General features: G+C 42.7%; 1 protein-coding gene across 1 annotated transcript in view; it reads left to right on the top strand.

Moving 5' to 3' along the window:
* The first annotated feature begins 12547 nt into the window (after window positions 1–12547).
* RNF125 (ring finger protein 125) overlaps window positions 12548–17164 on the top strand; it is a 40932-nt gene continuing 36315 nt past the window's right edge. Inside the window, exon 1 of the mRNA XM_067699397.1 lies at window positions 12548–12915. Coding sequence (XP_067555498.1) covers window positions 12752–12915 — 164 coding nt within the window. The 5' untranslated portion in view covers window positions 12548–12751. The remainder of the gene's footprint in view (window positions 12916–17164) is intronic.

Here is a 17164-nt window from a genome sequence, read left to right as displayed (position 1 = left end):
GATTATTTATGAAGTTATTCTCTTAAATTCTGTAGTTTAGAACAGAAAACATAGAACAGCAATTAAACTGAAACTTCATTGTCATACAGACCCGTGTCTACCTTCCAGCTCCACAACTTAACAAGCTGCATGGTCTTATGCCAGTTATTTAAGTTCACATTGAGGTAGTAATACCGGTTTTAAGAGTGAAGGATGAAATGAGCTAAACTATGTAATGTACTTCGCACTTTAACGGCACATGGTAAGTGCCTCATAAGTAGTAGCTAACGTTATTTATGAATTTTCTTTTTTTTGGGGGGGGGGTACGCGGGCCTCTCATTGTTGTGGCCTCTCCCGTTGCGGAGCACATGCTCCAGACGCGCAGGCTCAGCGGCCATGGCTCACGGGCCCAGCCGCTCCGCGGCATGTGGGATCTTCCCGGACCGGGGCACGAACCCGTGTCCCCTGCATCGGCAGGCGGACTCTCAACCACTGTGCCACCAGGGATGAATTTTCTTTAACTGATTAAAATACCACTTCAACACAAATCAAAAGTGGAAAAGGGAGGAAATTTCTGCTGTTTCGTCTGAAAACCAAGTCATAACTCATTGGTACTGGGAAAAACAGTCTTTGCTAGGGCCTGTGGGTGAGACCGCGCCGGTGGCTTCCTCTACCTTGGAGGTCAGCGGTTCACGAGATATGAAGTCTGCAGCCCCGCCCTGCTGTATCGGAATTTTTCCACAGGGGATTTGACAATAACAGAACCATTAGCAAAATCTCCTTGAGAGCCATCTGGCATTGATTTTTCCGCTGTTGCCTGAAGGAGTACTCTCCAGAGCCTGAAAGTGAAGGAAACACTGATCCTTCTCTTACCTCTGCAACTGCCGACCTAGAATCCCCTGATTTTTCTGTATTCTCTTTGACACAGAGACAAGCTAGGAGGCCACCGCTATGCCATAGAAAAGGCCATTATTTCTGAGTTAGGCCAGGGGCACAGTGGTTCAGTTTACAATTCGTGGTTAGTTTTTATTCTTGTAAGTTTTATGTTTAGGATAGGATTAACTCATAATTAATGTTAATTTTATATTATTCTAACATAAAAATTTTCCATTTAAATTTTGCTTGTCCTTTGCATTACTGCTACTCTACCATCACTATTGATAACTTCAGTTTTTGACCAACCTTTTGGCTACTCATTCTTATCTGGCAATGGAGTTCCAGATGATTCTCTGAAGCAAATCTAGTAAAGCAGTATTTCCATTAAATCTTTTGAGTGTGTTAGTTTATGTATTGCAGTTACCAGTTGTAAATACAAAGGTTAAATATAAGGCGAATATAGAGCTGCTTATTTCTCTTTTTTTGAGTGGAATCATGTTTGATTAGACTCATGTAAATTTTAAATTTTATTTAAAAAATTGAGAAACTATTGGTGTGTTTCTTTTTTTAATTAATTTTTATTGGAGTATAGTTGATTTACAATGTTGTGTTAGTTTCTGCTGTACAGCAAAGTGAATCAGTGACACATATACATATATCCACTCTTTTTTAGATTCTATTCCCATATAGGTCATTACAGAGTACTGAGTAGAGTTCCCTGTGCTGTACAGTAGGTCCTTATTATCTTTTTTTTTTTCCAGTACACGGGCCTCTCACTGTTGTGGCCTCTCCCTTTGCGGAGCACAGGCTGCGCAGGCTCAGCGGCCATGGCTCACGGGCCCAGCCGCTCCACGGCTTGTGGGATCTTCCCGGACCGGGGCACGAACCCGTGTCCCCTGCATCGGCAGGCGGACTCTCAACCACTGCACCACCAAGGAAGCCCATTATTATCTATTTTATATATAGTAGTGTGTATGTGTCAATCCCAGTCCCCCAATTTATCTCTCCTTCCCCATTACCCTCCATAAGCTTGTTTTCTACATCTGTGACTCTATTTCTGTTTTGTAAATAGGTTCACTTGTACCGTTTTTTAAGAGTCCACATATAAGCGATATCATATGATTGATATGTTTCTGATCACTAAAACAAAAAAAGAAAATGCTCACTAGACCCTCATTGGCATTTTAATAGTGACTGGTTTTACATATTGAAAGGGAAGCCAATTTTATACTGGGACCAATAAAAGAAGAAAATAGGCCAATACAATTCATTAGAGGTATATACATACACTACAAAACAATTGTGGCACATTCTTAACATGCTGGATCGAATTGCCTGGTGCTCTGAAGAAGGACTTATGGATTTAAGTTAATTCTCTTTGCATGATCTTTTATATAAATCTTGGATATTGTGCTTTTAATAAATTTCCATTTACAGTGATGATACGTTATTTTGGTGTACTCCAACTGCAGTTGGAGAACTGCTACACTTTTAATAATCCCAGTTGAAGTCTTAAAATTAATAAACTTACTCCAGTGTCCATTGGTCCACAACAACTCTTCTTTCAACATATGCTGTTAACTGTAAAGGGACACAAAGTGACCCCACCCAGCCAGCACCTCAGCACCTAACCTGTCCGGGCACCATCTGGAAAAAGGCTCTGTGTATCTAGTACGGCACCTGGAGAGTTGCTTCACAGCATGTCCTTATCCTGGCCCAGTGGTATGCACCTAATTCCCAGGTGGACCGTGTCTTTCCACCCTGTCCCACTATTCCTATTGCTTGTGCAAAAGATCAGAAGACCAAATACAAACAGAGGAGGGAAAAGAGGAACACAAGCACTGCATAAAACGTATTTATTCTAGCACTTTCTTATAGACAGTAGTTGTTTACTTCAACATCTGAGGACACCACTGGTCTTTCACATGGTGCAACTGATATGGATTTGGATATAATGTCAAAAAAATGACACCCACAACCTTTACTGCTATGCTATTTTTTAAGAGGAGAAGTTGTTCTTCAGTTTGAGGCACAGAAAAAGAGCTCTTACCATTAATTTTCCCAGAAATTTCTTCATAAAATTCATACAGTAGCTGTTGTTGCCACTCCAGATCATTGGAGTTTAACCTCTACTGTAATTTCTGTGTCTCTTTTTCAACTGACGTACCTTTCAAATTGTGAGGGCATAGGCTAGAAATAAATGGTGTGTTAGGCCTATTTGTATGCTTGAGTTGTCCATTTGTAAAGTGGGAATAACAAAGTTTACACCTGCTTTATGCTAGGGACATCTTTAATACTGTAAGATATTTTCAGTTACCTATGTTATGCCTTAAAAAAAAATCAAGTCTGTTTTCACCATATCCTATATTATTTTCTGGATTTGGGAACTCAGAGTGTCAACCTAAGGAAACAAACAGCATAAATAAAACAGACTCGGTCCTACCTGTATATCTGATGCTATAATGGGAAAAACCTGACACCTGTAGCCTTGTGTAGTAACCACAAACATAGACTTAGGAGGCTGAGCTATGTGGTGCCAAACTCTGGCTCTGCCACATGGCAATTGTTCGACTTTGGACAAGTTACTCTCTTAGCCTAAATTTTGAAAAGGGAATCAGAAAGAAATGTGTCATTGAAACATTCAACTATACACACACATATGTGTATAAACGCACATGTATGTATATGAATGTATACATGGCTTAATTGTTATAATACTGACATATACATACATACATATATGTACTTGGCATTAAACATTGTGCATGATTTGTAGTAATCAGTCAAATAGTATCTGTTGTTATCTTTACTGTCTTCTAGCTTAAAGAAGACTTCCATAATGGGAGCATATTTGTATACACTCGTGTACCAATAAAGCATATTTTTGCCTTCCCCAGGTGAAAAGACACCTTTCTGCGTTTATCACAGAAAGCAATCACATTTTTTTGGAATTAAAGCCTGAAGCATTGACATTATTCTGTGATAAAAGATGGATAGTTGTGTTCGTAATAGAAGAATAGTCAATGGCAAATTGTTGCTGTTGTGCAAAATCACAAAGAGATCTTATATTTGTAAGCAATTAATCATGGACGACTTTGTTAATATTGCTTCTAATGTTGTCTTAAACTACTATTTAAATCATTTATTGTTACTTATCTTTTCATCATTGTGACCTTGCCTCCCCAAATAGACCATGTCGCTTATAAATGTGCCAATGCTTTCCGAGTACTTAATGCCTTAATTTTTCTATCAAATGTGTCCATTTGAAATGTTGAAGGATGCAGTGTAACTGCTTTCACTTCACTGGAAATCAGTTTACTAATCTGCAAAATGAGAGAACTGGGTCAGAAACCCTCTATGGTCCTTTCCCATTCTAGGCATGCCACGATTTCATGTTCATTGAAGTCCACCCCAAACGTGGATTTGGTTCAAACATTACTCAGTTGTGCTGTCCACTGAAAGTTACAGAAATATTTCACCAAGTTATTCCTGGAGTCAGACAGCATGTTTTGAGAATATGCTGTAATGTGACTGTCCATGGTTGCAGAAAATGGCAATGGTCAGAAAGGCACGGGGACAGCTACCCCTAACACGCTACCTGGGAAACCTAGCAACAAACAGCAGTGAGATTGCTTAGCAGGAACACTGAGGACAATATTCAAGTATGAAAAACCAATTATGCTGAAACCAGAGACGAAGATTTAGGACCTTACCTGGGGGGGAACTCATAGGTCTTTCATTCAGCAAAACTTCATTTGTGATGGTGTTCTTCTCCCTTTAAGAGAATCGTGCCTCATTGTACCATCAAATGACACTTCAGATTGTGGAGGTGTGCTAACACCATTCAGATTCACATGTCGGATGCCCGTATTTCTGATGAACACTATGAATCTTTATTACTCTCGATAGGTTTATAGGTAGGAATTTTTAAATTGTCTTTGTAAATACAGAGATATGTATGTTTCGGTGCCATGGTATTTACCAGTGTAATCTCATCCAGTATTGAGGAGGCAGGGTCAAGGTGGTGGACAGATTACATTAGCAATGCATGTAAGTAACTCTCTCCTGGAAACTGACATCTCTGCTGTGGTCAAAGTAACCCAAAGGATCTGCTGCTTGCCCATGATGTGGAACCACATTTCTCAAGGAATGGTCCATTGACCCGCTGCATCAGAACCAGCTGGGGGACTGTTAAAAATGCAGCTTCCATAGCTCACTCCTGGCTCCCTGAATTGAAATACCTTGGAGTGAGGCCATTTTAATAAACTCCTCAGGTGATTCTGATGCTACATAATGTTCGAGAACCCTTGACATGAACAGAGTGACTTGTCAAAATCGCAGTATGGCCATTTCACTCTTCTACCTAACCTCCTAACTGGCTCCGCTAAGCCACAGAAGCAAGTTGAAATTTTTTCACCTGTCAAATACAGCTTTCGTGATATAACCTCTGCCTAGGTCTCTGGTTTTTTTCTCTCCTTACCGCCTGCTGTGTGCTTAAAATTGCAGCAACAGAACTGCTTGTAGACTTGAACAGAGCATGCTGCTGCTTGCCTCCTTATCTGTGCTCACCAGGTCCTCTCTCTGGAATGCTCTGCCCTTCTGTCTTTTATTCCAGATTCCCTCTATTTGGAATGCTCTTTCTTTCTCCTCCCCTTCATTACATTCCACCTGGGCTAAGTCAGCACCAATAATGATCTTTCTCTGTATAGATTGGTCTTATCATCTTGAGTAACAAAAGTAATGCTATTTTTCTGTCCATCTTACCTACTTGGCCATGAAAGGCCTTGAGAACGCAGAATAAATATGTAAGTGAGTTTGGTGGCAAGCAACAGAACTCAACTCAATAAATTAATCAAGAAAAAAGAGGAAGCACTGGTAAGATACTGCATAGCTAGGAGATAAATAGGAAGTGTGTCAACTGTACTTAGGAAGGACAGACACCAGGGAAGCTGCAGATCCCAGCAACAGGAACTCCTACTCAGGACAGGGGAGGGCAATGAGGGCTACAAAGCAGACACATGATTGGTGGCCCCACTGAGGTCACGTGAGATGAAAAGTCAATTCCTCCAAAGGAAGAGGATGTGGTGCTGTTACTGAAAAAGGTTAGGAGATACTGGGCAGACAAAAACAACAGCTTCCACTCCATTGAGTCTTTTTTTTTAATACATAAATCTATTTATTTATGGCTGTGTTGGATCTTTGTTGCTGCGTGTGGGCTTTCTCTAGTTGAGGCGAGCGGGGGCTACTCTTCGTTGCGGTGCGCAGGCTTCTCATTGCGGTGGCTTCTCTTGTTGCAGAGCACAGGCTCTAGGCGCGTGGGCTTCAGTAGTTGTGGCACACGGGCTCAGTAGTTGTGGCTCGTGGGCTCTAGAGCACAGGCTTAGTAGTTGTGACGCACGGGCTTAGTTGCTCCACGGTATGTGGGATCTTCCTGGACCAGGGATTGAACCCATGTCCCCTGCATTGGCAGGCAGATTCTTAACCACTGCACCACCTGGGAAGTCCTTCCATTGAGTCTTGCTCCTGCTTGTGTCCCCAGAGTCTAGTGAGGAGTGTGACACCCGGTAGGCTCTCCTTGGATGTTTGCTGAATAAACAAAGCCAGAGATAACTAACATTTATTTAATACTACCTGCCAGGCAATGAGCAAGGGTTTCAACATTATTGCATTTGACCTCTCACAACAGTTCTACAAGTAAACATTATCTGTGTTTTGAAAATGAGGAAACGAAATCAAAGAAGTAACTTGCCAAGATCACTCAGCAAGAGAAAGAGCTAGGACCTTGAACATGTACTGCACTGCCTTCCCCCAGTGAGAAATATATAATGCTTTTTCTTCATAAGAAGTATAACATTTCTTTTTTCAACAATATCCCTGTTTAGTTAACAGTGTCTTAGAGATACCTCCCATGTTATCCCAGGGAAGGCCAGTATTGCATAGTGGTTAAATTCGTAGGTACTGAGAGAGATTTCCTGGATTGGACTCCCAGCTCTGCTTTTTACCATGAATGTGATCTGAGGCAAGTTTTTAACCTATCTGCACCTCTGTTTCTCTGGAAAATCAGGAGGACAAAATTAGTTACCTATGTCATAGGGTTACCTCAAGGATCAAATTAGTTACTATATATAAAGCATTTAGCTTAATACCTGATATATAGTTAAGTGCTATAAAATTTTGCTTGTTCTTTTTATTACTGCATTGCCTTCCACAGAATGTGTGTACCATAATATATTTAATCATTCCCCATGGAAATTTTGTTAGCTGCATATTTTTGATATTATAGACAATGCTTCAAAGAACATTTCTGTTTGTATCTCCTTGTTATATGTTTGTCTACACATTAGCTCAACGATTAGAATTATTGAGTTAAAGGGTGTATGTATGTTAAAATTAATTTTTATCTATTACAGTGCATATACAGCACAAATATCAAAATATGCAAAAGATCATGCAATAAAATTACTTCTTCCCATTCTTGCTCCCCAGCAACCAATTAGTTCCCCTCCCTTAAGGCAATCACACTTATTCATTCCTTGTGTATAGTTTTAAGGATATTAATATGCATATGCCAGTACACATATGTGTGTGTGTATGTATGTGTGGATGCATGCATATGGGCTTTAAAAAATATAAATGATAGTATTCAATACATACAGTTGTGCTCCTAAAGCCTTTTTCACAACAATATACGTTGGAGAGCTTCCTTTGAGGAGAGTTACAGAGTTGCTTTTCTTTTTTAAAGACTGCATAGTATTCCATTGTAAAGATGTACCATAGTGTATTTAATCACTCTTGTATTGGTAGACATTCAAAGTATTTCTAATATTTTGCTATTACAAACAGTACTATAATAAACATCCCTGTCTTTTCACCCACATGCATTTTTAAAATGAAACACTACAAACGGGCCTAAAAATGGCAAGCTGCACGTTTTTTGGGGGTGGGGAGATGGCTGTGTTGGGTCTTTGTTGCTGTGTGCGGGCTTTCTCCAGTTGCGGCGAGCAGGGGACTACTCTTCCTTGCAGTGCGCGAGCTTCTCATTGCGGTGGCTTCTCTTGTTGCGGAGCACGGGCCCCAGGCATGTGCGGGCTTCAGTAGTTGTGGCTCGAGGGCTCTAGAGCGCAGGCTAGTTGCTCCGTGGCATGTGGGATCTTCCAGGACTAGGGTTCGAGCCCCTGTCCCCTGCACTGGCAGGTGGATTCTTAACCACTGCACCACCAGGGAAGTCCAAGCTGCACATTTTTAAATGGTGATTTATCTGTTTGTTAAGTAAATTTACCATACTTTACAAAAATGTTTTCCTATTATGGACATTTAGATTTCCTCTAAGTTTCCGGTATGAACAATAAACTTCAAAGAATATAGAGACGTCTTTCTCATATCTTCAGCACTACTTAAAATTGTAAATTCATTTCTTTTCATTACTCCTGGAAGGAACTAAGTAAGGAAAGTATGTATTTTTTCTGGCAATTTTATTCTCCTTTTAATTTAGTGAGAGATTCATCAGCCTTCTTGATACCAGAGATGTTGATTATAGGGCTTTCAAATTTCTTTTGTACTAACCTATACTTTTGATGCCTTTCAGGGCCTAGAGTCTGGATTGTAAATTCATTCTCTGGCTGATTCCTCCATCATCATCATCATCATTACTGTCAATTTTATAAGTCTATTAAGAGCCTTATAAATAATATCAGATGTTTAATTTTCATCTATCCTCCCAGGTCCCAGTTTCCTGCCTTAATTTATCTAATTTTTGTCTTATTCTTTTCTAAGATTCTTAGTACTTCTCATCTCTACACAAGTGCCTTAGTGAAAAACACACGGATTTTAAAAAAAAAGATCTGGTTTTAAAGTATGGGTCTGCCACATATTTGCTATGTGACCTTTGCTAAGTTACATTCTCTGAGCCTATAAAATGGGAACATATAATATCTATCTTGTGAAATTAGTATTGAATCACATATATAAAGATAAATACATGTATCAGCTCCTACACGCAAGGCTCCTCCTACACTTCACATTCATTATGTCTACTCTTAGAGTAGCCGCCACAGGAGAAATAGGAAGGCCAATACCGCAGACTATGAGAAAATCAAGGAGATGATAGTATGAGATGGATGTGGTGTAGAAAGTCACCAAACTAAGACCTGAGATTTGAATTAGAGGAGCTGAGAGTTGTGGGTGTTGGTAGGAAGTGTTCAGACAGAGCAAAAAAGCACGTATAAAGGCGCTGAGGTCAGAAAGAGCTTGGTACAGTCAAGAAATTATAAGAAGTAGAGACATTTAGGACCATACAGAATAAGGGAGAGAATGAGAGCAGATGGGGCCCACAATGGTATTTTGGGAGGCCCTATTGTTGGCCTATCCAATTTCCTTATCTTCTTCTTTCCCAGTAAAGAACCCCTAATTGTATTGGTCAGACAACTGAAGAGCCAAGCCCGGTGGAGTATATTATGAGTTTAAGCCAGTTAGAGTACCCTCATTATCCTCTGCTGGTGACTGGTTTAAGAACCATAATGGGGCCCAGTTTAGACAAATAGGATATAAGGGGAAGTCTGCAGAAGAAGGCCCCTAGGAAGTGTTTTCCTCCCACTTTAAAAGGAGAAGGAGCTAATAGAAGGAAACTCTATCTTTCCTTTCTGTTTTTGGAGATGGTTGTGTGTAGATGTGATTATTGGAGCACTTCCTGCCATCCTTCTGCCATGAGGAAGACACTACTGATACACTGGGGATGGCAAAGGGCTGAGACCTTAAGGACATCTTTAACTGCTGAGCCAACTCTGGAACTGCTTCGCTCTGGACTAATTTACATATTAGATAATAAATACCCTTATTGATTAAGGCGCATTCAGTTGAATTTCTATTCCCTGCTGCTGAAGGTATTCTACTGATTATAGTTGTGGAAGGAGTAAGATCATGGAGAGCTTCGTAGATCATGCTAAGTATTTGAAATGTAATCCTAAGGGTTATGGAGAACCATTTAAGTCTTTTGAGCATGGAGTGACACAAGATAGGATATCTTTTCAAAAGGTCACTTTAGTTGCGATGTGGATAATAGATTGGACAGTGGCAATTGTGGATGCAGGTGGAGCAGATAGGAACTATTGCAACAGGTCACACAAGAGAACACAGTGGTTTAAAGTAAGTGGTGGCTGGCCATGGGAATAGAGAAAAATGAAACAATTCAAGAACTGTTGAGAGATATATTGGAGGCAGAACTGTGATTGGGATTGATTCAATGTGAGTGAAGACGAGGAAGAAATCAAAGATGGCTCCCAGGTGTCTGGACTGAGCTACTAGGTAGATTATGATGCCATTTACTAAGAGAGGAATAAACAACTGGAGGTAGAACAGGTGGGAAGTCACAATAATGAGTTCATTGTTGGCGGTGTTGAGTTGAAGGTGCCAGAAGCAACCAGGTGATTATATCAAGCAAGCAGGTGGGCATTTGAGTGCCTAGAGGAAAGATAAAGAGTTTGGAATCTAGATGGTAACAGAATCTATGTGATTTTTGAGATTCTTAGGTAGGGAATGAGTGATCAGAAGGGAAAAGATCCCAAGACAGAATCCTACGATCCCTAGCACTTAGCTTTTCCATGGAGCAGGGGAGTCCAGTGAAGGAGACTGAGAAAGAAGGGCCAGAAAGAAAGAAGGAAGGCCAAAGCATGTTTCTACAAGGAGGGAGCAGTCAGCACTGACAAATGCAGTTGAGAGGTGAAGCAAGAAAAGGACTGAAAGGAGTCTATTCGATTTATCCACATAAAAGCCACCCACCACTGACACTGATGACGAAGCAGTTTTTGGACAGATAAAGTGGTCAGCTCAGAACCCAGGTTAGATGGCATAATGATGGAGTAATTAAGAAATGAAGACCTAAAAAGTAGAGAATCAGGTCAAGAAATTTGGCCTTAAAGAAGACATAGTGTAGGAGCTGAGGGAAATGTGGGACCAAGGGAAGGTTTTTGTTTATCTTTTACAGGTAGCAATAGCTATCTTTCCTTCACTCCTATACCCAATTCATTAGCAAGCCCATTTAGGTTTTTGTCTAAAATATATCACAAACCTGTCCATCTCTCACCTACTACCCAGATGACTCCCTGGTTTGGGTCATTATTATCCTCACTTGGATTCATTCAGTAGCCTCCTAACTGGTTTCTCTGCTTCCATTCTTATTTTGTTCCTGTCTTTTCCAAACCACACAGCAGTGGAATTAAATCAAACATGGCACCTGAAAAAAAAAAAACAAAAAACATGGCACCTGGAATAAAACCCAAGCTCTTGGTCTTGCCCTGTAAGACTGGGTATGATCAGGACCGTCTCCTACCTCATCTCATGCCATTTACACCCCTGGTCCCTCATGCTCCAGCCCCACACCCTGGTTTTTGTTGTTGTTCTTGCCTTGCTCACTGTTCCCAGAGCTTAGCAAGCTTCTTCCTAAATCTCTGAGTGGCTGACTCCTTTTCATTATTCATGACTCTACTCAAATGTCACCGCATCCAAGAAATCTTCCCTGACCTTCTTACCCTCCCCGCCCCCATCCTCACTCCCTGTTTTATCTTCTTTTTGGCTCTTATCAGCTGAAATGAACTTGTTCATTTATTTATTTATTGTTGATTACTTATGTCTTCTCATTAAAAGTAAAGTCTGGGGAAAACTGGGTGAAGTTTATAGGCTTATTATGTATCATTGTTTGTGTGTATTGCATATGCATATTATATATTACCATGGATTTTTTTAAATAAAAAGAGCGTGGGGCTTCCCTGCTGGCGCAGTGGTTGAGAGTCCGCCTGCCGATGCAGGGGACACGGGTTCGTGCCCCAGTCCGGGAGGATCCCACATGCCGCGGAGCGGCTGGGCCCGTGAGCCATGGCCGCTGAGCCTGCGCGTCCAGAGCCTGTGCTCCGCAACGGGAGAGGCCACGACAGTGAGAGGCCCGCGTACAGCAAAATAAATAAATAAATAAAAATAAAAGAGCATGAATTTATATCTCCCAGAAAAAAATGTTTTTAAAGTAAGTTCTGTGAGAACTGGGATTTTGTTTGCTTGTTGGGAACTGTGTCCCCATCACCAGAAAGGAGTCTGGCATGCAGTGGGCATTAAAGCCTTATTAAATGCGTGAATTAATAAATGCTATATTTGGTCATAAATATTCAAAAGAGGATGGAGAGGGGAATACAAACAACAGCAGGAGATTCTAAGGCGACGAAACTGGACGGGGTGGGGGTCGGGAGGGTCCTAGGATTTTAGCACTAGAATCCCTGTCCTAGCGGTAGGATTCGAATCCAGGTCCCAGAACTCTTTCCACTACTGCATGCTACCTCTCCATTTATGCAGTGTTGATTACATGACGGAAGTGGTGATTAGCACTTTCTTAGGAGACGCTCGTAGATCATCTTTGTGGCCTATTATGATTACAACAGTGCAGGACCCATAGGACAACCACCTTACAAATGGGTGTTCTCTGACTGCCTTCAAACGGGACCACGCCCGCACTTTCATTCACTTGCTACAGTGGTTCGCAAGGAGGAGGCGGGCGATTGCTTGGAAGACTCACTGCCCGCCCAGGTCCTCAGCTCTGCAGTTGAGGTGTCAGGTTTCAATCCTCCCAGGACCACTGGACGTCGCGGCGTGCCCGGTGCGGCGGCCGCCTCCGCCCCCAAGCCTAGACTTAGGCAGCGAGCGAAGGCTCACTTCAGACGCGCGGCCGCGCACTCGGCCTGCCGCAGACCGAGGCTGGGCCCCGCGGCGGAGGCTGCTTCGGGGCTGCGCTGGCTGCGCGCTCTGGGCGGCGGCGATCGCGGCTGGGCCGGGACTTACTTCCTCTACCGCAGGACAACAAAACAAGCCGGCTGCAGGCACCGGGCTCTTGGCAACGGTCTGGGCCGTAGGCGCAGCGATGGGCTCCGTGCTGAGCAGCGATAGCGGAAAATCCGCGCCCGCCTCGGCCACCCCGCGGGCCCTGGAGCGCAGGGGGGACCCCGAGCTGCCCGTTACGTCCTTCGACTGCTCCGTCTGCCTCGAGGTGTTGCACCACCCCGTCCGGACCCGCTGTGGCCACGTGTAAGTGCCAGGGGAGCTGGGTTTGCGCGCCCACCCCCTGGGGAGGGCGATGTTAGCGGAGCCGTTGGGGATCGGGGGGTTCAGAAGCCGGCGCTTGAAGGAAACTGCTGCAGGGAGAGACCTGGACCCGTCGAGTGCGGACCACGAGGAAAGTGCCCTGCCGGAAGGTGACACAGGATTTCAGGAGGAGAAAACAGCAACAAGCGGGCCCTGCAGCCGCCGTAGAGCCGCCTCCTCCAGCAGCCCAAGTGCGGAGTCCCTGGGGCGGGAATTCCGGGCGCGAGAGCCGCGGGGAGCAAGGGCTTGCCGGCTGAGGAGAGTGCGCTTGGCTGGAGAAGCAGCAGCCGCCTGGGCCCAAGGCAGGGGCTCCCGCCGAGCGCAGTTCCCGCTCCACTCGGTTAATCGGGCGGTGCTTCCTTCTCCGCCCGGAACCGGGGTCGGTTTTGTTTTGCTGGCTCTGTGCACGTGTTCTAGAACGCCCGCGAGGCTGGGCTCTTGAGCAAACAAGGATCTGTGCAAACTGTCCTTCCATCCCCACCTCCCTTTCCCAACACAGACGCCCAAACCCCTCAAAGATTAATCAAACGTCCAAGTGACTTGCTGTAGTCGTTAGAGTTGAACAAGCCGCCAGGGCTGGGTCTGCGGCTTGAACGTTACCCCCAAGCCCGTAAATGCAGCAGTTAAAAACACAGCCAACCGAGTGAAGGAGGTTGCAGACTACCTGCCTTACGCACAGCCTCCCCATCGCGGTAGGAAGTAGAGATAAAAATAACTGTCTTAGAAACCACGTACACACCAACTGAAACTCGCTGTTAGCGCACATCCGTGGTAGTTTCTAGGAAGAGTTTAAAAACAAAATCCCTTTATAAAATTGGCACGTCCTTAACGTGTGCCTGAGTAGTAGTAGGGGTTGGATCTGTGAGTTTGTGTTCTATTTGCTTAAAAGCTTTCTTCCCGTGGATGCGTGGGTGTGTGACTGTGTGGGTGAGATTGGTGGGGGGCGGGCGGGGGAGGGGATTGCATAGAGCATGAGTGGAAACCCACTTAATGTCTTCTCTGGACCGCCGACTAACTAGTTTGATGAAGCCCCGAGGCAGTAAGTGCTTTCTGGCTTACCAGGAAAAAAGTATCATAAATCATGAATGCAAGTGCGCAAACCGTCTTTAAAAGGACTTAGGTGGTCCTTGACACCTATAGCCTAGTATCTGAGAAGCAGTTTTCAATACTGAAAAGCCCCCCAGAGAGCCAGGGAGAAAAATCTGCAGCCCACACAATGTTTAAAGAAAAAGTGTCCCTGGGCATTCTTTTGTGGCCATATTTTCAGGGCCTGTTGTTTCAGCTCTGTACTTTAAACTCAAGGCTAATTTAGCTCCTGTCTGATTACTGAGGTTGTTTCCCAGCTGTCCAGATGTAGCTCATTGACGTAATTCCTCAAGGCCAAGATGGAAGCTAAGATGTTATTGCGTTATATGAAATACATTGATTAGTTCAGAGCAGTAATAACCTCAGGATACCTAGCCTACATTTAAATTTAGTCTGTATTAGTATTAAAACTTTTAGGTTGCACCAAAGACACACAGTGGGCCTCAAGTCTTGGAAGATTTTCTTTTGTAGAACTGAACTGGGCAGCTTTGCTATTGGAGATTGTTATCTGATTGTTTTCCCTGGTTTGGATTTTGAATGCTATAACTTTGTGCAGTGTTTTGCTTCTGCTAAAGAGAAATATAAATTTGCAAAATGTTGAATCCTTTGTTTAACCTTTTTCTTTGTTAGAGTGAATAGGAAATCAGCAACTGGAAAAATAGTCGTGAAGTAGCACAATAAGGGCTGGACAAATTGCCTTCCCTCACTTTACTGTTCTTTGTTTTGACAAATCTATGTCCATTGTTCTGGCCGGGGGCAGAATTTCCATATTCCTACTTTTGGCAAATTTACTTGGGCCTCTTCCACTTTGTAAATGTTAACTGGAGTCCCTTCTGCTTTTGGGGATGGTGAGCCTTCCTAACACCGTTTGTACTTCCTAAATGAATTACTCTCTTCCATTGAACTTAAATTGGAAAATGAGGAAATGCAAATGAAACCTCTATATTATCCCATACTTGAGCTTATTTCCAAACTTGCTGAACTAGGTTGTTTATGCCAATTTCTGTTTATAAACTAGTTTCAAGTCAAGCAAGTATAATATGGCAACATACCTTGAATGAATATGTATATATGTATTGTGATGCAGTAAAACTGTGAGAGCTTCATAGCCACTAACCAGCTGTGTAATCACCACTTTGGTTAATCTTTTTTAATCTCAGTTTCTTCATTTGTAAAATAAGGTGAGTAATGGAATTTTTATGAGTATTTAAAGTGTAAAAGTAGCCCATAATATAGGCTCAAAACATTTCTTTTTTTGTTGTTGTTTAACTTTTATTGGAGTATAGTTGATTTACAATGTTGTGTTAGTTTCAGGTGTCAAAACATAGTTTCTATTTCCATCGAAGTCATTCTGTAAAGCAAGCAAAAACCCATGAACAGGTTTTATTTCTTTTAAAAAATAATTAATTAATTTACTTTTGGCTGTGCTGGGTCTTCGTTGCTGTGCGCGGGCTTTCCCTAGTTGCGGCGAGCGGGGGCTACTCTTTGTTGTGGTGCACGGGCTTCTCATTCTGTTTTCATTGCGGAGCACAGGCTCTAGGTGCTCGGAGTTAGGGAGTTGTGGCTCTCGGGCGCTAGAGCGTAGGCTCAGTAGTTGTGGTGCATGGGCTTAGCTGCTCCGCGGCATGAGGGATCTTCCTGGACCAGGGCTCGAACCCGTGTCCCTTGAGTTGGCAGATGGATTCTTAACCACTGTGCCACCAGGGAAGCCCCCAGGTTTTATTTCTTATCTCTATGCTTCTTTTGGAATAAAACTGGGCCACAAAAGATAAGTCTATGACATTTCCAAGATGTCCCAGATAGCCTTACTTTTAGCTTAGTTCTTTTTTCATTTGGTGGACTTTAATTTAAGAAGTTCCATTTTAACGTCTGTTATTTCAAACTGACGTTATTCATATCTCAGTATCAGTTGTAAAAGTAGATTTGGGGGAAAAGACTTCCTACCTCTGCCTTTTTTCTATTAACAGTGAGCTGGGAAAAGAGGGAGTAGATGAGTTGAAACTGCATAAGGGAAACTAAAACGGAATCTGATTTACATTTAAAAGAAATATTCAAGAAATTTGGTATGGTATATATCGAGGGAGACAAAAGTCGAAGACAGAGATACAGGGGGACAGAGTTTAGCTCAGGAGGAAGTTAATGAACTCACAATTAAGCCTGTTGAATGTGCACTAGTCTGATAGGGAGACATCTAAATGGAAATGTCCCAGAGGCACTGGGAAAGTGGGTTTAGGGACACAGCTCAAGGCTGGAGCTAAGGGAGTTACCAGAAAGGGTCAGGAGGTTGAGAATGGGCCTAAGAGAGCTAAATACAAACCAGAGCAGACCATACAGTACAAAGAGCCACATCGCCATAGACCTGAGTTGGGTTGAGTTGCTCCAAGTCACAGAATTTGCCATTTTTTTAAATGAAACTGTTGAAGATAATTCTGAAGTGCTTTCTGGTAAATGGATTAAAACGTTCCATTTGTGGTAAAGTATGAGCATCAAATTCATGGTTCTCTAAGTAGAGTCTGAGGGTTTCCTGATGTGTTTTAAACTGACCCAGAAATAGACATCAGTGCTTTCATTCTTTTTTTTAATTTTAGTATATTTTATTTTATATTAAAAATTTTATTGAGGTAAAATTGACATATAACATTATATTAGTTTCAGGTGTATGGCGTAATGATTCAATTTTTGTAAATATTGCAAAACCACCAAAAGTCTAGTTAACATCTGTCAGAATACATGGTTATAAAATTTTTCTTTCTTGTGATGATAACTTTTAAGATCTACTCTCTTTTTTTCCTAATTAATTAATTAATTTATTTTTGGCTGCGTTGGGTCTTCGTTGCTGCACGCGGGCTTTCTGTAGTTGCGGTGAGCGGGGGCTACTCCTCGTTGCAGTGCGCAGGCTTCTCATTGCAGTGGCTTCTCTTGTTGCAGAGCACGGGCTCTAGGCACGCGGGCTTCAGTAGTTGTGGCACACGGGCTCAGTAGTTGTGGTGCATGGGCTTAGTTGCTGCGTGGCATGTGGGATCTTCCCAGACCAGGGATGGAACCGGTGTCCCCTGCATTGACAGGCGGATTCTTAACCACTGTGCCACCAGGGAAGTCCCAAGAT

This window comes from Pseudorca crassidens, chromosome 12 (genome assembly GCF_039906515.1).
Source record: "Pseudorca crassidens isolate mPseCra1 chromosome 12, mPseCra1.hap1, whole genome shotgun sequence".
Classification (NCBI taxonomy): Eukaryota; Metazoa; Chordata; class Mammalia; order Artiodactyla; family Delphinidae; genus Pseudorca; species Pseudorca crassidens.
This window is presented reverse-complemented; position numbering and strand designations above follow the sequence as displayed.